This window comes from Podarcis pityusensis (genome assembly GCF_964106645.2).
Source record: "Podarcis pityusensis genome assembly, chromosome: 16".
Taxonomy (NCBI): domain Eukaryota; kingdom Metazoa; phylum Chordata; class Lepidosauria; order Squamata; family Lacertidae; genus Podarcis; species Podarcis pityusensis.
Window position 1 is genome coordinate 38,299,923 of NC_138041.1, and position 21,814 is coordinate 38,321,736.

At 45.7% G+C, this 21,814-nt stretch overlaps 1 protein-coding gene and 1 long non-coding RNA gene across 3 annotated transcripts in view; both read left to right on the plus strand.

The window, feature by feature from the left end:
• The first annotated feature begins 462 nt into the window (after positions 1–462).
• The window catches only part of RILPL1 (Rab interacting lysosomal protein like 1), a 33,109-nt gene continuing 11,757 nt past the window's right edge, over positions 463–21,814 (plus strand). The window contains exons 1-4 of one of the 2 annotated variants that reach the window (XM_080985189.1): positions 463–1,130; positions 4,854–5,004; positions 12,466–12,584; positions 14,049–14,267. In XM_080985189.1, coding sequence (XP_080841315.1) covers positions 831–1,130; positions 4,854–5,004; positions 12,466–12,584; positions 14,049–14,267 — 789 coding nt within the window. In that variant the 5' untranslated portion in view covers positions 463–830. The remainder of the gene's footprint in view (positions 1,131–4,853; positions 5,005–12,465; positions 12,585–14,048; positions 14,268–21,814) is intronic. The other variant, XM_080985188.1, reaches the window with a different exon arrangement.
• LOC308465431 lies at positions 12,675–12,927 on the plus strand. Its single transcript, XR_013980432.1, has 2 exons — positions 12,675–12,799; positions 12,875–12,927. It is a non-coding gene; the product is annotated as an uncharacterized lncRNA (long non-coding RNA).

Genomic DNA, 21,814 nt, shown 5'->3' on the forward strand with positions numbered 1-21,814 from the left:
CTCCCAGCAGCCTGTGGGAAGCCGGGAAGAAGCTGGACCTGAGCGCAGCAGCCCTTTGCCTCCCTGGGATTCAGAGGCAAACTGTCTCCGACCTGCAGCCCCTGAGAGCCTTGTCCTCCGTGAATCCGTCCGCTCCTCTTGTAAAGCTGCCCAGGAAGGCGCCCGCCTCCGGCTCCTGGGTGAAGAGCCGCTTTCTGCCCGGGATCTTCCCACGTTCAGCTTCCTTGGAACATCCGGGAGGATTCCCCGGGCAACATCTGGCGGGCCGCCCCACGCCGCTGCTTCAGCCAAACCAAGGAGCCGGGGAAACCCATCCTGGGGAGCTGGGCTGGCGCATCCTTCGGCGCTGCAATTCCCGATCCCCTCGCAGAGCTGCTCCCGGATCCAGCCCAGCTGTTCTTCCCAGCCTGGATGGGGCGGGGGCGGGCCTGCGTCCTGGGCAGCCTCGTGCCCTCCTCCTCCCTCCGTCTCGGCCTGATCACAAGCTCAAGTTTATATTGGAAGTGAGCGGAGGGAGGAGGAGGAGGAGGCGGAGGAGGGGTCTGGGGCTCGGCGGCGACCGAGATTTGCTCCTCGCCCTCTCCGTCTTCTTCCCAGGATGCCCACCGGACCTCCGGAGGGGCCGGACTCGGGGTCGGGCCGAGCTGCTGCCTCTAGCTAAGTTTTGCGCGGCGCGAAGCCAGAGAAGTTTGCAAGTTGCGCGGCCCGCGGGCTCGGCTCTCTGGTCCTTGGCAAAGGCCGCTCCGGTGCCCCGCGAGGCTGGCTGGCCGCCGCCGCCGCCTGGGAGGGAGCCTGGGCCGGGCAAGCGGGCGGCAGCGGCAGGCGCAGCCATGGACGGCGTCTCCGGCCTGGGCTCGCCGGCGCTGGAGAAGAACGTGGCCGAGCTGACCGTGATGGACGTGTACGACATCGCGTCGGCGGTGGGCCAGGAGTTCGAGCGGCTCATCGACCAGCACGGCTGCGAGGCCATCGGGCGCCTGATGCCCAAAGTGGTGCGCGTGCTGGAGATCCTGGAGCTGCTGGTCAGCCGCAACCACCTCAACCCCGAGATGGAGGAGCTGCGCCTGGAGCTCGACCGCCTCCGCCTCGAGAGGGTGGATCGCATCGAGAAGGAGAGGAAGCACCAGAAGGTCGGCCGTGGCGGGGATCGGGGCTTCTCTCGGGGGGGTGGGCTCGGTTTCAGGGCAAGGCAGCCCTTCTTTCCCGTGCGCGGTCCTCGAGGCAGGGACCCGGCTGCTAACGAAACTCTGGCCGGCTGCGCGGCGCGCTGGTGCCGCAGGACTTCGCGGCATCCGCCTCGGGTGCCCGGGCTCGCTTTTGTTTTCTGCTCTTTACTCAGAATTTAAGTCCTGCTGGGATCGGTGGGGTTTACTCGCGGGAAAAGGGTGTCTTAGGATTGAGGATCCTCTACACGGAAGTGGGTGGAATCCGTGCAGGGCATTTGCTGACCCCAAAGGAAAAGGGGGAAAGTCGCCAAGCCCCGAGGAAGCCTTTGCGCCCCTCCCTTCCCTGTAACTCTTTCCAAGGATGGGGTTTACTCCTAAAGAGGGGTGGATGAAATGTGGCCCCTCGGGCCTCTCTGTCAGGCCCCCAGAACTCTCTCTAAACCACACACTCTCTCCCCCCAGGACCCTATTTTGCCCTCAAAATATTTTGCCTAGCTGGAAAGTGTCCTTTAACGCTGACAATGGCTTTTGCTTACCGGGATGGTGGACAGAGAAGAGTGTGTGTAGAAATTAGCTTTCAGTGCTTATACAAAGGCAACATATGTGGCCCCCAAAAAGGTTGTCCAGAAGCAAATATGGACCTCAGGCTGAAAAAAGGTCTCCCTCTCCTGCTGTGGAATAATATGTCTGACATGAGGCGAGTCTCTGAACATGGGCAGAATGCCATTCAATCGCCATTGACTAGCCACCCTGTTCATACAGTTGAACATCATTCAACTGAAAGGTGGGATATAAATCTTTAAAACAACCAACCAAACATATCTGGATACAATTCAGGTTAAAAGCTTCCAGATAAACTTCTGCCTCAGAACCACTTAGCACATCATTGATTAATCAATAAATATTGCCTGGGTGGCTTACAAACAAAAAGATGAAACACACAAGTATTATTTAAAACCAGCAATGAACAATAAAAATATATTGGAAATTCCTATTTGCATAGAGGCAGCATAAAACAATTTGCAGCCCAGATTTAAAATAAAAAGGGATTCACTTTACCCAAATTGACTAGCCTGAGCCTATGCATGGTTACTCTAAGTACCCAATGAGATTAACTCTTGAAATTAAGTGGGGATATAGTTGCAGTCTTAGAAATTAAGGTGCTCCTGGCACTCATTGAGGCAGAATTCCTATCCCATTTGATTCTAACCAGAAAAGAGGTTATTTGGTGATGAAACAGATTCTTACTATTTTTATTGATTACATTTATATCCCACCTTTCTCTCAAGGAACTCTTGGCACATATATGTTTCTCCTTATTTTATTCTCACAGTGACCTTGTTAGGAAGGACAGACTGAAAAATAGTGATGGGCTGAAGGTGAGCCTCATGGCTGAGTGGAGATTTAAACTTGGGTCTCCCCAGGCTTAGTTTAGCATTCTAAGCATCCATCAGCCTAGCTCTGTACTCTGCACTTGGCAAGAGGCACTCAAGTTGTTTTTCTTATGAGTCCTACTTTTTACTCTAGAGTTGCTCTACAGTAAATCTAGAGTTGATCCCTGGCTTCAAATACAAGTTCTGGGGCTTTGAGGTTCTGCAAGCTGAGCTTGGACTATGTTAGAGCCCTAGGAAGAAGGAAAAAGAGATGGAAGAGATAAGAAAGGATATGGGATGGGAACTAGAGATATTAATTTATCCACTGTACCCATTCAGTTCTCCTAGAATTATGCTCTGAGCTGACATCAGCCTCCAATTTGGTTGTGCATTAAAGTGGTAAACGAGAGGCTAAAATAGAGTCACCAGCCACTAAAAAGATCACAGGCCTTTGACTCACTTCTCCCTCTCTCTGCCCAGAATAAATTGTGCAACAATAGCTGGGCTGTCAACTCTGGTGGATGGAGGTAACTGTTGCAGAGAGGCACTGCGTAATTGTAATTCTCTGGAATTCATTGATTCCAAATATTGGGGTGTATAGCTTTGGGTAACAACTGCAGCCCCAAGATAATCTCAGAGCTGCCACCCTTCCAGGGAAATTTCTCATCCAGGTCACTTTCCATTCAATGAAAGATCAAAGAATGATAGGATGGGGAACCCTAAGTCTTCTGGGTAATTATTTCAAGCCAGCCCTGGAGAATTTATGGCCCTCCAGATGTTTTGGGGACTACAGCACCGAACACTGCTGATTATTGGCTGTGCTGGATGATGGGAGGTAGAGACCAAGAGCATCTGGAAGGGGCACGGGTTCCCCACATCTGTTTTAAGCAAAGCTTTGTCTGTAGTTAGCATGTGCTGTGTCTATGGCCATATTGCATTGGGGCAATTACACCAGGGCATTCTTTATCCTCACAACAGATATGTAAGGTAGGTTAGGCTGAGAGTTGGTGCCTGGCCCAAGGCAGGTAGTGAGTGAAAACATCAGTGAGTTATGTGAGTGTTAAATGTAAAACTACACATGCTCAAGAGTTATTTTTGTTTATCAAGGTCGGCAAAATGTGTTTGCGTTTTGCTGAGAGTTTTGAAACTGCACATAATCAGAATATTTCTTCATAGCCCAGCAAAGCTTATGCCATGATCCATTTGGAAGTCTTTAAGAACCCACATGACTTAATTTTATGGTACCTTATTTAATGCATTTGGTGGGGTGGGTGTCCTATTTTGGGAACTGCACCAGGCACCCCTCCCTCCTTAATCCAGCCTCTCAGATCCTCCCTTGTGTGTTGCTTTCAATCTCAGAATGGAGAGGGGGGAGGAGGAAGGAGAGAAAGATGGCTCTCCCCAATCCACTGCCTGCTGGTGTCTTTTCTCATGGGCTTTGTTTGCTACTGGCACTGCAAAAAGTGCTTTAAAATTCCTTCCTGCTCAGCAGGTTTTAAAGCAATAACGGAAGAGGGGGTGGGAAGGGAGCATGGCTAGAGCAGCAATAACTAAGACCAGCTCCTGCGACAAAAGCACTTTGGACTACAACTTCCATCATTCCTGACTGCTAGTCATACTGACTGGGGCTGATGGGAGCTGTAGTCCAAAACATCTAGAGGGCACTAGGTCAGGGGAGGCTGATCTGGAAGGACACAGCTTCCACCAGTTTAGTGAGCTAGATGGACCAGCAATCTGATCTGGCATAAGGCATCTAAGGTCCTATTGTGTTCCTTAAACTTTCATATTTATTTATTGCATTTATGTCTTATCTTTATTATGTCATGGAACTAAAGGCAATGTACATCGGAGCTTGGAGGTGGTGTCTTCAGCCAGATCTGTTGAGCCTCAGGAAAATTTGGTGACTCACGTGCCTCCAAGATTCTCCGTATGAAAATAGGAATGTAGGAAGCGGCCTTATACCATTGGTCCATCAACCCTAGTATTGTCTACACCAAGGTGGAGAACCTGTGACCCTCCAGAGGATCTTGGTCTATAGCTTCCAACATTCCTCACTTTCAGCCCTGAAAACTGAGGCTGATGGGAGTTGTAATCCAATAATATGGGGGTGGGGGTGGCTACACTGTCTGGAAGCATTTCTCCAGAGTTTTAGACAGGCAGTCTTTGCCAGTCCTACCTGGACATGCAGGGCTTTGAACCTGGAACCTTCTGCATGGAAAAATGCTATAGCTAGCAAGATCTGGCCCTTCCATTGAACGGGAGACATTTGACCGTCTGGGACCTGAAAGTGATGGTATGCAATCTCACCCTCTAGGAGCTGGAGCTGGTGGAAGATGTTTGGAGAGGGGAAGCTCAAGATCTCCTCACCCAAATCGCCCAGCTTCAGGAAGAGAATAAGCAGCTGATGACCAACCTCTCCCACAAGGACGTCAACTTTTCGGAAGAAGAGTTCCAGAAGCATGAAGGCAAGTGGGGTAGCCAGAGATTCTTGCTGACAGCATTGGGTTCATTTGACCTGAAACTCAGTAAGAAACTGTTGGGGAAAGTATAGGAGACGGCAGCAGTCAGACAAAAAGTACTGACATAAGTCTGTATGGAGCACGTGACTTCGGTTGTATGACAAGTTCACTGGCTTCCTTTTGGTTTCCTGGACCGGTTCAAATGCCTGGTTTTGACTTTCACCACCTTTAAACCAGAATGGGGGACCTGTGTCACTCCACATGGTACTGGACTGCAACTCCCATTAGCCCTGACCATTGGCTATTCTGGCTGGGGCTTATGGGCACCACAACTGAAAAGGCCCTTCTTTTTTGCTCACCTGCTGAACCTCAGCTGGCAGAGGATACTGTGCAGAACCTCAGGTGCACAGGAGCGAAGTACATGGGAAAATAATGGCTTTTGTTGCAGTTCATTGTATATCACCTGTAATAACTATAGTAATTAAATGCACTCAGGCCAGATAGTCAATTAAATGGGAGGAGAAACAAAGGGATTTGAGCTCTTGGCATGTGGGGCTAGTTTTGGTCATGCAGACCCACTTAATTATACCAGGGAGGCTTGTAGCCCTCCAGATGTTGTTGGATTCTGACACTCATTCATCCCACCCAGCATGGTCAATAGTCAGGGATTATGGGAGTTTTAATCCAGCAACATCTGGAGAGCTGCAGGTTCCCCACCTCTGGTTTATAACAATTGCCTTTGTTGACTAGAAATTTGGGTGCTGTTGAGGAGGGAGAATTTTAAAAGAACCTGCTGGATCAGACCAAAGGTCCATTGAGGTTCAACATCCTGCTCCCCACAGTGGCCAATCAAATTCTTAATTCAGAGAAGTCCACAAGCAGGACGTGGAAGCAACAGCCCTCCTTTTCCTGGTGTGCCTCAGCAAGCACTATTCACTATTCACCAACCACAGAGGTTCCATTGCATTGCTGAGAATTGATAGATTTGAGGAGGAGTGGCCCAAGTCCTTTTTTATTAGTTTGTTTACATTTCTATACCACCTTTCCACCAATTGCTCTCTTGAAGCCATGAAGGCAAGTGGCGCCACCAGCCTTTGTGGCCGCAAATTCTGTAAATCAGGACTGAGGAACTTGAAGCCTAACAACATCCAAAGGGCCACAACTCCCATCTGTCCCTTAGTCAGCAGAGCTAATAGTTGGAAGTTGTAGTCCAACAACATTACAGGGCTGCACAGTTCCCAGTCCAGCCATAAATTAACTCCGTGTTGTGTAACGTACAGCTTGTTTTGGCTGAGTGCTGTATCTACTGCCAGCCAAATTCACTGGGTGAAAATTATTATTATTTTTTAATCATTAATAGCTTTGAAAAATAAAAGTTTCCAGGATGATTCCAATATTAAATACTAGCAGCCTGATAGCCAGTGCTGCCCAGGAATTTTAAGAAACAACCCACCTCCCGCAGTTTTGAAATAAGTTGTTAAAATCAGTGAAGTTTTGAAAGGTTCAGTCTGCCCTCTTGATTCAAAGCAACGTCCAATCATATCCAAATATAAATGAAAACTTGCTTCTTGATTTCAGGAACCCTCATGCAAAATTTGGTTATGATAAATTAAGGATGTCTCAACACACAGCAAGAGCCAAAACAAATTTCCGAAATATATTGTAGACGTGTGGGCTGAAACATGAAATGAGGGTGATGGCTCCTGTCTTACCTCCATGACATCCCCTTGGTAAACAAATCCTAGACAAACCTGCAGAATCCTGTGCAGCTTGCCCTGGTGGAATTAGTCATGCGCCATCAGGTCTTTTGCACGGCACCCACAGAACGGAGCTGCCAGCGTCATGTTTCACATAAAACTATTTTTATATGAAAGAATCTTCTTGGGAAGCAGCGGGTGGAACACCTGCTTTGTCAGGATCTAGGTCAGCAGAGGAGCAGAACAAAACTTCCACAGTGGCCACAGGTTGTCCCCTTACTTGCTTCCCTTGTTATTGCATCTCTCCTAGAGAACAGCCACTTTGCCCAGGTGGAGTGGAACCTGTACAATGGTACCTCTGGTTAAGAACTTAATTTGTTCTGGAGGTCTGTTCTTAACCTGAAACTGCTCTTAACCTGAGGTACCACTTTAGGTAGTGGGGCCTCCCGCTGCCGCTGTGCAGCCGAAGCACGATTTCTGTTCTCATCCTCAAGCAAAGTTCTTAACCTGGGGTGCTATTTCTGGGTTAGTGGAGTCTGTAACCTGAAGCGTCTGTAACCCGAGGTACCACTGTACTCCCCTCCCCCGGTGCTGTTGAATAACAAGTGCAACTGCATTTGGGGTACTGTGTACTGTTTGGGACACCTCGCCTCACAAAGGGTATTGTTGGGAAAGGGTCAGAAAACAACCCCCAAAATGATCAAGGGGATGGAGAGATTCCCTCCGAGGAAAAGTTGCAGCATTTGGGATTTGGAGAAAAGGTGAGCAAGAGGCAGTGTGATAGAAGAGTATTAAATGATGCATGGCATGGAGAAAGTAGACAGAGGGAAGTTTCCCCTCCCTCTCTCAAAACACAAGAACTCATGGATATTCGGTGAAGCTGGATTTTGGAAGATTCAGGACAGAGAAAAGGAAGTCACACCGTGCATAGTTAAACTATGGAACTCCCTCCCACAGGAGGCAGTGATGGCCACCAGTGTGGACAGCTCCAAAAGAAATTAGGCAGATTTATGGATGGCAAGGCTATCAATGGCTGCTATAATAATGTAATAATAATTTATTATTTATACCCTGCCCATCTGGCTGGGTTTCCCCAGCCGCTCTGGGCAGCTTCCAACCGAATATTAAAAACAATACAGTGTCAGACATTAAAAGCTTCCCTAAACAGTTGTCTTTTAAAAGAAAAATAGTTGTTTATTGCCTTGACATCTGATGGGAGGGCGTACCAGATGGTGGGTGCCACTACCGAGAAGGCCCTCTACCTGGTTCCCTGTAACCTCACCTCTCACAGGGAGGGAACTGCCAGAAGCTCAGCGCTGGACCTCAGTGGATGATGGGGGTGGAGAAGCTCCTTCAGGTATACTGGACCGAGGCGGTTTAGGGCTTCTTTAAAGCACCAACACTTTGAATTTTGCTCGGAAACATACCGGGAGCCAATGTAGGTCTTTCAAGACCGGTGTTATATGGTCTCGGCGGCCACTCCCAGTCACCAATCTAGCTGCCGCATTCTGGATTAGTTGCAGTTTCTGAGTTACCTTCAAAGGTAGTCCCACATAGAGCACATTGCAGTAGTCCAAGCAGGAGATAACTAGAGCATGCACCACTCTGGTGAGACAGTCTGTGGGCAGGTAGGGTCTCAGCCTGCGTACCAGATGGAGCTGGTAGACAGCTGCCCTGGACACAGAATTAACCTGTGTCTCCATGGACAGCTGTGCATCCAAAATGACTTCTAGACTGCACACCTGGTCCTTCAGGGGCACAGTTACCCCATTCAGGACCAGGGAGTCCTCCACACCAGCCCGCCCCCTGTCCCCCAAGAACAATACTAGCCTTGATGACAGTGCTCTGCCACCAAGGTTGGAGGCAGTAATGTTTCTGAACACCAGTTGCTGGGAAACACAGGAGAGAGGGCTGTTGCCCTCAGGTCCTGCTTGGGGGTTCCCATAGGCATCTGGTTGGGCTACGTGAGAACACAATGCTGGACTAGTGGGGCCTTGGCCTGATGAAGCAAGCTCTCATAAGAGCACAATGTCTCATCCATTCTGCTCCACTAGGCATGCTAGCTGGGGTTGATGGAGTCATGAGCCTCTGTAAGCCACAAGTTCTCAATCTTTGAGGCAAGCTGCAAGCCTATCCCCACTTACCTGAGAGTAAGACCCATTGAATTCAATAGGGCATATTTGTAGGGAGCCATGCTGAGAACTTTGTCATCAGTCCATGAAATGTCTCAGAACATTTAAGCTGCAATCCCATACATTGTTGTTTATTAAACTATGCCTTGACTCTACATTATGCATAAACCCAGCCCACCAGTTTATGTTGTGTTTGCTGCCAACAAACCACAATCCAACACTATGGTTTGTTGGTAGCTTACAGACCTTGGTTTGCTTTTAAGTATGCTAACCCAATAACCATGGTTTGTTTGGTGAATGCCTGGGGTGGGTTGGCCAAACTGCAAAGGTACAAAGCAAGGGCATCTGGAAAACAAAACAAACTTGGAAGGAACAAGCCATGGTTTATTTGATTCTCTGTGGGACAACTCATAGATAAGGATTATGTGTGAACCAGGCTCTACCTACAGTGACTGACAGCAGCTTTCCAGGAAATCAGGCCAGGGGTCTTTCTCAGCCTTGTCTAGGAATGCTGGGGAATGAACCTGGGGACTTCTCCATGCAAATATTGTAAGTAAAGCTAAAGGGACCCCTGACCATTAGGTCCAGTCGTGGCCGACTCTGGGGTTGCGGCGCTCATCTCGCTTTATTGGCCAAGGGAGCCAATACAGCTTCCAGGTCATGTGGCCAGCATGACTAAGCTGCTTCTGGTGAACCAGAGCAGCGCACGGAAATGCCATTTACCTTCCTGCCAGAGTGGTACCTATTTATCTACTTGCACTTTGATGTGCTTTTGAACTGCTAGGTTGGCAGGAGCTGGGACCGAGCAACGGGAGCTCCCCCCGTCACGGGGATTCGAACAGCCAACCTTCTGATTGGCAAGTCCTAGGCTCTGTGGTTTAACCAACAGCGCCATCCGCATCCCTGCAAATGTTGTACTCCACCACTAAAATATGGCTTTTCTCCATCTTAGGTTATTTTAAAAGAACTTGCAACTGATGCCTGAGTTTGCTTATTTCCTCTTTCCTCCCCACCCATTTCCTTTTCTGTCATGTCTTGTTAGATTAGGAAGCCTGAGGGCAGGGAATGTCTTGTTTCTTATTGAGCTGTAAGCTGCCTTGGACATATTTTTTGTATGAAGAGGTGAAAATTCAATCCATCTGTTACCAACCACGATTAGGAAAGGGAGTGAAATGAAAGGCTACCGTTCTAAAGAGTCCACCTCACTCAGCTCAATGGGACTGGCTTCTGAATAAAAATGCATAGAAGCAGGCCACCGAGCTATAAGTGGTCCTACAGCACACCCTTCCTTGGAAACAAATTGTAAGCCTATGGTATTTACTGCTAAACAAATGAGTATAGGATCAGGTGCAGAGCAGCATAGATGCCATTCTGTACATCTGTGCTGAATCAACATTTAGAATTAATTAGGGTTACATACTAAATAGTATTTATTAGTTGCTTTAAATAAGTGTTTTAAAATGGCTTACAAATAAATGTGTGTGTGTGAGAGAGAGAGAGAGAGAGAGAGCGTGTGAGCAAAGCACAATTTGAAGCAATCAGACCATAAAAGCGATCTCTCCATCCCCTAACTACCACATATAGCCCCAAAAGGGATGTGTATACACAAAACATGCCTACATACACACAATAATAATTATTGTAAGTAAAAAATTAATGCTCAGATGTGTGTGGGGAAAACATTTTAATCTAGTGCCAAGAATAAATGAGTAAATCTGATCAAAGCAAGCAGGTTTCTGATGTTTTCCTACGCAGCAAAATATGCAACCTTAGCAGAATTTAGCAGGAGCCACACCAGAAGCTTAGCAAGTAATGCAGCTTCCAGAATTGGAGAGGCTGCTTGCCTTGAGGGCTCTTCATTACCACAGGTGCTTTCTGAGCATCCTTTTGATGTGGGGGGTGGAGTCACCTGCTTAGAGAATCCTTAAGGTCCACCACAGACTTCACACAGTGGAGCTGCAGAGAGGAAGAAACAATCTCAGTGGTGAGACTTATTTTTTTGTAGAGACATCCCTAGTTTGGGTTCAGGATATGATTTAGCTTGTTGCTTGGAAATTTTAGAAAGGTACTGGGAGTCTGATTATGCATATGCCCCCCTCCCCAACAGAAACCAAAATGGGAATGGAGGAACAGAATTAAGAAAATCTTGCAATGCAGAGAACTAAAAATAGAGATTTATTCTTAATGGTTGGAAGAATTAGGGGGGCACGCTTAAACTTATTTTTCTAAGCTTTAACACTTTTTAGAAACTAGGTAGTCAGTTTGGAAGGCATCTACAAATCCCCCTGTAGTCGTTAATATTGGCTGAGAAGCAAATAAGCTTAGTAATGGAAGAGAGGTACTGCTACACATCCGCACAAGCAGATGTTGCAGTGCGGAGTGCTTCTGTTTTGGGTACCAACAGCTATGATAGTTTCCTACTCCATGCCATTCCCCCTCAAGAACATGAGAAAAGGCTGCTGGACCGGGTCTGCCCTTGTGGCTCGTTGGAAGTTGAAACGGCTTCACATGTACTATTATGTTGTTGTTTTTATGAGGATATACGTTTGACTTTTATTACACCTGTTTTGCAAAAGTCCAGGAAAGAATCGGAACACCATAGTTTAAAATTACTGTTAGAGGACAAGAATCCCAAGACTACATTAAATGTAGCCAAATTCTGTGCGTCTGCAATTAATCGCAGGAAGCAAGTGGTATCCCATAATGACCAAACCCCCAAATGTTAATTATAGGGGGCACGCTAATAATTAATTTTAATTTTTTATATTTAAATCCTTGTTATATTTATATTGTCCTCTGTATTTCTGATTTTTTTTATGATCTGTGATATTGTGTGTGTTGACGCTGGTCTGTGACCGTATTAATAAATTCATTCATTCGTTCATTCAAGGCTGCTGGACCAGACCAGTGGCCCATCTGGCCTTATATCTTGTTCTCACAATGGCCACCCAGATGCTTATGGGAAACTAGCAAGCAGGATTCAGGCCCAAGGCTCCTCTCCCCTCCTGTGGTTTCCAGCAACTGGTATTCAGAGGCATCGGCGCCTCTATGGAGGCAGAGTAGCCATGGCTAGTAGCCAAGGTTTTTAAAGTCAAATTTAAAACTACTTAATTTTACTTAATGGTGGCTACTGAGTCTTTTATACTTTTTATGTGTTTAATATATTGGGATTGCCAATGTTTGATGGTTTTTTCTCTTATGGTTTTGTTGTCTAAAGGCTGAATGAGTAGTAGGTATGATGGGACTACAACTCCCATCATCCCTGACCTCCATGCTGCATGAGGCTGATGGGAGTTGTAGTCAATATCATCCGGAGGGCACGGCATTGGCTATCCTCCAGATCCTGCTTGGCTACAGCTCACATCATCTCTCACCATTGACCAAACTAGCTGAGGCTGATGGGAGTTAGTGTTCGTCAACATCTGGAGGGCCAAAGGTTTCCCATCCCTGCCCTATTGGATGGCCCTAACCTGATGAATTTCTGCCTGTCATGTAATTGATAAAAAGTTCAGGAGCCTTGCCAGGGGAAAAAATAATGTTTACCTTAGTTATGTATTTTCAACAACCAATTATGTTTACTTAACAGAAGCAGTATTGCAACTGGAGCCTCCTATCACTCTTTCTTTCTTTTTTTCCAGGAATGTCTGAAAGGGAAAGGCAAGTGATGAAAAAACTGAAGGAAGTAGTAGATAAACAAAGGGATGAAATCAGAGCAAAGGACCGTGAACTTGGTCTTAAAAATGAGGATGTAGAAGCTGTAAGTCTGTTTCATCCCTTTAGGGATAAATGCCAAAGTACTGCCAAGTAACTTTTTTAAAGGCCCCAATATCTAAATCCATTTATTTTGATACAGTGGTGCCTCGCAAGACGAAAAGAATCCGTTCCGCGAGTCTCTTCGTCTTGCGGTTTTTTCGTCTTGCGAAGCAAGCCCATTAGCGGCTTAGCGGATTAGCGCTATTAGCGGCTTAGCGGGCTTAGCGGGCTTAGCGGGCTTAGCGGATCAGCTGATAAGCGGCTTAGCGGATCAGCTGTTAAACGGCTTAGCAGATCAGCTGATAAGCGGCTTAGCGGATCAGCTGTTAAGCGGCTTAGCGGCTTAGGATCAGCTGATAAGCGGCTTAGCGGCTTGGGAAAAAGGGGGGGAGGGAAAAAAACCCGCAGGAACTCGCAAGACATTTTCGTCTTGCGAAGCAAGCCCATAGGAAATTCGTTTTGCGAAGCACCTCCAAAACGGAAAACCCTTTCGTCTAGCAGGTTTTCCGTCTTGCGAGGCATTCGTCTTGCGGGGCACCACTGTATGTAGAAAATTCACAGAGGCCAGCTTATCCCTATTAGTAGATAATGGTGCTCCTGTGTTCAAAAGGGATGGAGAAACTCAGCCCCAGAGGCAGAATGCGGCCCTCTAGGCCTCTTCATCTGACCCTTGAAGCCCATACATCTTCTCCTCTGACCCAACCCCTTTACCAGCTCTGCATTGCACCCTCCCTGGCTAGAATGTGTCTGCTAAGGTCTCTTGCTTTCCTGAACAGAGGACAGGGAGGGATGTGGGAGTACTAAATTAAAGTAAAGCTAAAATTCTCAGTTTCCTGGCAAGAGGGATTGTTACACCACTCTGGAAGTGGTAGCTCTGTGAAAGGAATAGGTAAAGGTAAAGGGACCCCTGACCATTAGGTCCAGTTGTGACCGACTCTGGGGTTGTGGCGCTCATCTGGAAGTGGTAGCTCTGTGAAAGGAATAGGTAAAGGTAAAGGGACCCCTAACCATTAGGTCCAGTTGTGACCGACTCTGGGGTTGTGGCGCTCATCTCGCTTTATTGGCCGAGGGAGCAGGCGTACAACTTCCGGGTCATGTGGCCAGCATGACTAAGCCGCTTCTGGCGAACCAGAGCAGCGCACGGAAACACCATTTACCTTCCTGCCGGAGCGGTACCTATTTATCTACTTGCACTTTGACGTGTTTTCGAACTGCTAGGTGGGCAGGAGCAGGGACCGAGCAACGGGAGCTCATCCCGTCACGGGGATTCAAACCGCTGACCTTCTGATCGGCAAGTCCTAGGCTCTGTGGTTTAACCCACAGCGCCACCTGCATCCCTAGTGAAAGGGATAGGGGTCTCCTAACAAGTCCCAGCGCTCTAAACACTTCCCAAGGATGGGGCCATAACCATAGATGGGGCCATAATTGCCGCGGCTTATCAGCTTCCTCCCTCTCTTTTCTCTCACAGCTTCAGCAACAGCAAAACAGGTTAATGAAAATCAATCACGACCTTCGCCACAGAATCACGGTTGTGGAGGCTCAGGGAAAAGCTCTGATTGAGCAGAAAGTAGAGTTGGAGGCCTACCTGCAGACCAAGGAGCAGGAGATGGGAGCCCTGAGGGCTGAGCTCGGAAAACTCCGAGAAAAACTGCAGGGAGAGCCGAGTCAAAATGGAGAAGAAATCCAGGTAAGCCCTGCTTCTGTCTCCACGAAATATATATAATATTATACAGTGTATATATAAAGATAAGTATGATGTATTTGTGTGTGTGTTTGTTTCATACCACTTCAGTCGTCATGGTTTCCCTAATTGTTGGCATCTGTCTGTCTTGGGAGACAGTGGAGGGGAGGGCGCCTTTGGGGGTGAAGTTAAACTGTTGGAAGGTGGCAGCGTCCGCTGTGGCTGTAGAAACCAATACAGAAGACACCTCTTTTGTTTCAGCTGGGGCAGATGAAGGCGTCTGGTTGTGCTGCTGCAGATGTACCACAATGTTTCTTCTCTCCTTCATATAATGCGTAATTAAGCCTGTAATTACCCGGAGTAAATCCCTTTGAACTTGGGGAGTGGGGTTGGCAGCTCAGCTCTGAGTAGGCAAGTAGGTGTGGCAAACTCACAGTGGATAGATGTATCCCCCAAAATCATACACGGCATATTTCCTAATGTCTGTTGTTGGGGCCGGGTGGGGGACAGTGGCAAGGGCTATTGTCTGTATGGCCTCCTGGGGGGCTTCCTGGAGGCATTTTTTTTGCCACAGTGAGTAGCTGGCAGCTGGGTGGTAGACCTTTTTATCTGATCCTGGAGGGCAGGGGTGGAGAACCTGTGGCTCTCCAGATGTTGTTGGATTGCAGCTCCCATCAGCCCTGAGCAGCATGACCAGTGGTGAGGTATGATGAGATTTGTGGTCCAGCAACATCTGGAAAACTGCAGGTTCCCCAGGCCTTTTTTTTTTTAAGTGATATTTATTAAGATTTGAAAAGTTACAAAAATAAAAAATAAAAAAACAGCATACTAAGCAAAAACAAAACATCACATCACAATAAAGGGGGAAAAAAGAAAAAAGAAGAAAGAAAAAAAATATATACAATGAATCTTCCCATAGCTTATCTTTCATTTCCTTGTTTCCTTGACCTCCTCACACCTCACTTTTTTGTATTCTAGTTCAATTAGCTATTTCAGCAAGTCCTTTCCATATTTTCCAGTTTTTGTCCTCTATTTTATCTTAATATAATGTTACTTTACTTTCCCTCCTTTCACCATTTAACAATCTGTTGTTTTTTTCTTAATCCTTTACGGCATCTCTGCTAAAACCACATTACTTCATGCCAACATCCTTCTAACATTCCTTAATTTTACAATGTTTCTGTAAGTAAACTTTAATTTTTTTCCAATCTTCTTTCACCAACTCTTCTCCCTGGTCTCGGATTCTGCCAGTCATCTCCGCCAGTTCCATGTAGTCCATCACCTTCATCTGCCATTCTTCCCGGGTGGGTAGATCTTGTGTCTTCCAATACTTCGCGATGAGTATTCTTGCTGCTGTTGTGGCATACATAAAGAAAGTTCTATCCCTTTTTGACACCAATTGGCTGACCATGCCCAGGAGAAAGGCCTTTGTTTTCTTCAGGAAGGTATATTTAAATACCTTTTTCATTTCATTATAAATCATCTCCCAGAATGTCTTAATCCTTGGGCATGTCCACCAAAGGTGAAAAAATGTACCTTCAGTCTCTTTACATTTCCAACATTTATTATCGGGCAAGTGATATATTTTTGCAAGCTTGACTGGTGTCATGTACCACCTGTAGATCATTTTCATTATATTCTCTCTTAGGGCATTACATGCCCTAAACTTCATACCTGTGGTCCATAACTGTTCCCAGTCAGTCATCATAATATTATGTCCTACATCTTGTGCCCATTTAATCATAGTTGATTTCACCGTTTCATCCTGAGTATTCCATTTCAACAGCAAGTTATACATTCTTGACAAGTTTTTAATTTTGGGATCTAACAGTTCTGTTTCCAATTTTGATTTTTCCACCTGGAAGCCAATTTTTTTATCCAAATTATACGTCTCCATTATTTGATAATAATGGAGCCAGTCTCGCACTCTATTTTTTAATTTTTCAAAACTCTGCAGTTTTAATCTGTCTCCCTCTTGTTCCAAAATTTCCCAATATTTTGGCCAGTTGGCCTCCATTTTGAGCTTTTTCTGAGCCTTCGCTTCCATTGGTGACAGCCACCTTGGGGTTTTATTTTCAAGCAAATCCTTATATGTTATCCAGACATTAAACAGTGCTTTTCTGACAATATGGTTTTTAAACGCTTTATGTGCTTTAACCTTGTCATACCACAAATATGCATGCCACCCAAATACGTTGTTAAAACCTTCTAGGTCCAGCACATCAGTATTTTCAAGAAGCAGCCATTCTCTCAGCCAGCAAAACGCGGCTGATTCATAATAAAGTTTAAAGTCTGGTAGGGCAAATCCACCTCTTTCTTTAACATCAGTTAATATCTTAAATTTTATTCGAGGCTTCTTGCCCTGCCAGACAAATCTAGAAATATCTCTCTGCCACTTCTTGAAGCAATCCATTTTATCCAAAATTTGCAATGTTTGGAACAAAAACAGCATCCTTGGCAATACATTCATTTTTATCGCAGCAATTCGGCCTAGCAATGATAACTTCAGATTTGACCATATTTCTAAATCCTTTTTCACTTCCAACCAGCATTTTTCATACAGGTTCCCCAGGCCTTTGGCAGGACTGTATTCGAAATAGTTTGAATTCTTAACATTTCACTTGAACGGCTAATTGATTTTTATTTTGGAGGGGTGGATGAAATGCAGAAGCGACTCTGGGATCTATTTTAAGATTGTGTCCCATGAGCCAATATCATATCCAATGTTCCCTTCCCCCACCACCATTGCAGTGCAGTTTTAGTTTCTTTAATGCATGAGTTCATCTGAAACATTTGACCTTCTACACTGCTATGGAGATTGAGGACTATTGTCTGCCTCTCATGTTTATGGCCGAGGCTCAAAAGCTGACAGTGAAGCAGAAGTAAATGCCATGAAGGGCTCCCAGTACTAATTCCTCAATGGATATTCAAATTGTGGGTGCAGAACAAATTTAAATATTAATGCATAATTCTGTTTGTGTTTTCATGTATGCAAATGTTTCTATTTACTTTCCTAACAAGGAAGTAGGTGATGTATAAGAATGAGTGCAAGGGAAGTTGTCAGCATAATAAGGAGGGCTAGGAGCTTGGTATTTTAAAAGAAACAGCCCACATATATCATTTTAAAAACAAAACACAAGACTTCTTAAGGTATCATATGTAATAACACCAAGCACTGGATTCTGTGATACGTGAAGGATTCCTTGCTTAGACACAGCCTGTCCCCCTAATACTCAGGAGGTTCATTATTTTATACCTGAGGGGAGCTTAGAATGTGAAACTTTTTTTCAAAATAAAGTGGCTTTACAGAAAAAGTGACTTTGGAAGGAAATATTACATTGCTAACAGAGCTGGTGTGGTTGGTTACATGATTCTTTGACTAAAACCATACAGTGTCCAGCAAAACTTTCCAAACTTTTCATGTTGGTGACTTTTTAGACATGCATCATTTTGAGACACAGTAATTCAGTTTTACTAGCTAAACTAACCCTTATAAGAGCATTCACATGACACACCTACACACTGCAGCCGACACACTAATGTGTCTTGACACACACATCAGAAAGCTCTGGTGTACAGTATTTAAAATCGGGTACAAGGCATTAACTGCAACATCCTTTCTCTTTTTATTATATTTTTTAAAGGTTTCTAACTCTCAAAGTTCCCGAGGTGAGTTTTAAAAATGTCACCAATCCCCACTAAAGTGAGGGAGCTGTAGGGCAAGCAGGATACCATAGTAGTTAGATGATTTATATATTGCATTTATCGTATATCCCACCTGTTATCCAAGCAGCTTAAGATGGCGCACATGGTTCTTCCCCCTTCCTCTTTTAACCCCCACAACAACCCTGTGAGGGAGGTTAGGCTGAGAGTCAGTGAGCGTCGCAAGGGCATCCAATGAGCTTCATGGTTGAGTCAGGATTTGAACCTGGGTCCTGTTCTGTCCTGACACACTAACCACTCTACCTTCCAGTGAAGGGTGGCCCACTAGGGTGAATTGCCTTCTTACTTACAATCGGTTCTGTGGGCCTGATTGTCCACTTCCTCCTCCTCCTCCTCCTCCACAATCTCAGTTCTGGCTTGGCTTCTGCATCTGCTATAAAAGTACTGCTCTTTTTTATATACAGTGGATGCTCGGGTTGCAAACGTGATCCGTGCGGGATGCACGTTCGCAACCCACAGTGGTGCGTCTGCGCACGCACAGGTTGCAATTCGGCGCATCTGTGCATGCGCAAAGAATGAATTTGCGCTTTTGCGCATGCGCGACTGCCAAAACCCGGAAGTAACCCATTCCAGTACCTCCGGGTTTTGGCAGTCCGCAACCCAAAAAAACAAACCTGAAGCATCTGTAACCCAAGGGATGACTGTATTCCCAAGTACTCCTAGTCATGTGATAATACAAAGAGGGTTTTTTTAAAAAAAAAATATCCCTGACTGCTGCTTCATTCATTGTACTCTAGAGCAGGGGTCAGCAAGGTTTACCTTGCCTGGGTCAGATCAGTTCCGCAGAGCTCCCTCTGTGGGCCGGATAGTGAGCGCACGTGAGCGCCTGCAATTTCCAGCGTCTGTGAGAGTCTACTCATGTGCAATTTCCGACACTGCGGAAATGAGGCGCAGCACGAGGACTTGCCGAGTGGCCGACTCGGTTCTGGGGAGGCTCATGGCCGGTTAAATGGCCTCCATAGGCCGCTTCTGGCCCATGGGCCGCAGGTTGCCGATGCCTGCTCTAGAAAATGTTCACATTCCAGTCATTCAATTAAATCTGCTGTTTGGCCAACAGGAAACCATCAACCATTTTGTCCCTTCATGAGTATGCAGTCAGTATTAAAAATAGAATGATGTCATGAAGCTGGGATATTCTCAAACTGGCATCATTTTTGTGCTATGGGTATATGAAAACAAAGTAAAATGAAGGATCACAGTTTTAAACCTCTCATGGAAGTGGTAAGGAAGATTATTCCTGCCCCAACTGCTACTTCTATATTTTTTTTTACTTTACCTCCTTTGCCACAAGTGGCCTCATCCATGCCATTCATTAAATTTGTGTTGGTGCTGTAAACTTTAGAGCAGAGAAATCTGTTTTAGAGGGAGCCAGACCATTGGTCCATCTAGATCATGGCGGTCCAAATTTCCATACCAAGTAGGTTGCAAGAGTCCTTCAACACAGAACCCGGACGCCACATGCTGAATTAAATTTCCATATCATAAATGAGTGTTTGCAGTATATTTAATATTATTTAATATACACTATTGAGGGACGTGGGTGGCTCTGTGGTCTAAACCACTGAGCCTTGGGCTTGCTGATCAATAGGTTGGCAGTTCAAATCCCCGTGACGGGGTGAGCTCCTGTTGCTCAGTCCTTGTTCCTGCCAACCTAGTAGTTCAAAAGCATGCCAAAAAGTGCAAGTAGATTAATAGGTACCTCTCCGGGGGGAAGGTAAACGGCGTTTCCGTGCGCTGCTCTGGTTCGCCAGAAGCAGCTTAGTCACGCTGGCCACATGACCCGGAAAAACTTTCTGTGGAGCAGACAAACGCCGGCTCCCTCAGCCTGTAAAGCAAAATGAGTGCCGCAACCCCAGAGTCGTTTGTGACTGGACTTAACTGTCCGGGGTCCCTTTACCTTTAATATACACAATTAATATACTTAATTAAATATATATAGTTAAATATGCAACTAATAGATTTAATATTTTTAATTATTAAACAAATGTAATACACAGGCAGATGATTGCGCTTTTGTTAACGATGCATGACACAAAAAATAAAATTTTAAGCCTTCAAGATGGTTCATGATTGTTGCTAGGGGTCGCTAAGAAAGGTCTCGTGGGCCGGACTACCCTGATCTAGGTCAGTGTTGTTTAGATTGCCCGCAGTTCGTCAGCATTTCAGGCAGGGCTCTCTGCAAGTCATAGCTGGATATCTTGGGGGTTGAAACTAGGAGCTTCTGCATGCAAATCAGAAACTTGAACTGCTGAGCTGTGCCTCTTTCCTGCAAATTAAGCAAAAAAAACCCTAGCATTAATACAAATTCTCTGTACAGCTTGAGGGTTGCCAGCTTTACAAGTGGGCCTGAACTGTTTGTACTGTTTGTATTTATTTCAGCAGTTAAGAGTTGTTGTTGTTGTTTAGTCATTTAGTCGTGTCCGACTCTTCGTGACCCCCTGGACCAGAGCACGCGAGACACTCCTGTCTTCCACTGCCTCCCGCAGTTTGGTCAAACTCATGCTGGTAGCTTCGAGAACACTGTCCAACCATCTCGTCCTCTGTCGTCCCCTTCTCCTTGTGCCCTCCATCTTTCCCAGCATCAGGGTCTTTTCCAGGGAGTCTTCTCTTCTCATGAGGTGGCCAAAATATTGGCGTCTCAGCTTCAGGATCTGTCCTTCCAGTGAGCACTCAGGGCTTTTTTCCTTCAGAATGGATAGGTTTGATCTTCTTGCAGTTCCTGGGACTCTCAGGAGTCTCCTCCAGCACCATAATTCAAAAGCATCAATTCTTCGGCGATCAGCCTTCTTTATGATCCAGCTCTCACTTCCATACATCACTACTGGGAAAACCATGGCTTAAAGCCAGCAGTTAAGAGAAGAGTAGCTAAATAAATGCCCTCTCTCAGACACTACTGTACTGCACTCCAGAACCTGGTGCCTCAGGCAGTTGGCATCTCGGTTGTCTGCTTCTAAATCTGGCTCTGTATATAGCTTTTAAAATAAAATGCTTTACACTGTGCGCCAAGGAAGAAGAAAGAAATGTGAGATTTGTTTCCCAAAACAGAATGTGAACATGCAACTGATGTAAAAATTCAGGTTTGACTTTTGCTGCGCAACTCCCCATGGGACTCTTGTGTCCCCTAAGTCCATGATCGGTCAGAGAAGAATGGGTGGTGGCAGAATCCAGTGGAAAGCAAGGCAGACATTTATTTTTCTGTTGCAACAGAAGGAGGGAGAGACCCTGAACAAAAGTGTGCAGGAAGCTTTAAAGACTTTTGACATTGCCCAACCCCCTTAGCCAAAGACCACCCCAAAATCATCATACATACATCATAGGAGGCGGGTCTACAGTAGAAATCCTGTCTGCCCGGATACCTGATAATAGTCCCTGATTGCATTGCCTGGGCAGCCTGGCCATTCTTTTGTGATGGTTAATACTTTAGTTCCTGAAGAATTTGTAAGCAAAAAGACAACGGGAAAGCTTTCCTCATTTGTTTCCTTTACTTCAGAGCAATATTTGAGGTCATTGGGAGAGTCAAAATTTCTTCAGGATTGCTCTCCTATACTATTTCAGACACATGGTTTATATATTCAGATACGTGTGCATTTATAAATATTTATTCTATATTTGAGACCTTAGAATTCTTTTAACAAAAGGAGATAATTTGAATCTCTCCCAAGCTGAGGAGTAGAGTGGGCATCCTTTTTTGTTTTCCTTGACAGATTGCAGGTTTTGGTTGCTGGTTTGGTGTTATAGATTGGTTTGTGTGTGCTAGGAATTGTCTAGGTGTATATGTGTTGTGTTGGCTTTTAGGATTATTGTGAAATGGATATTTTAAATGTCTTCTG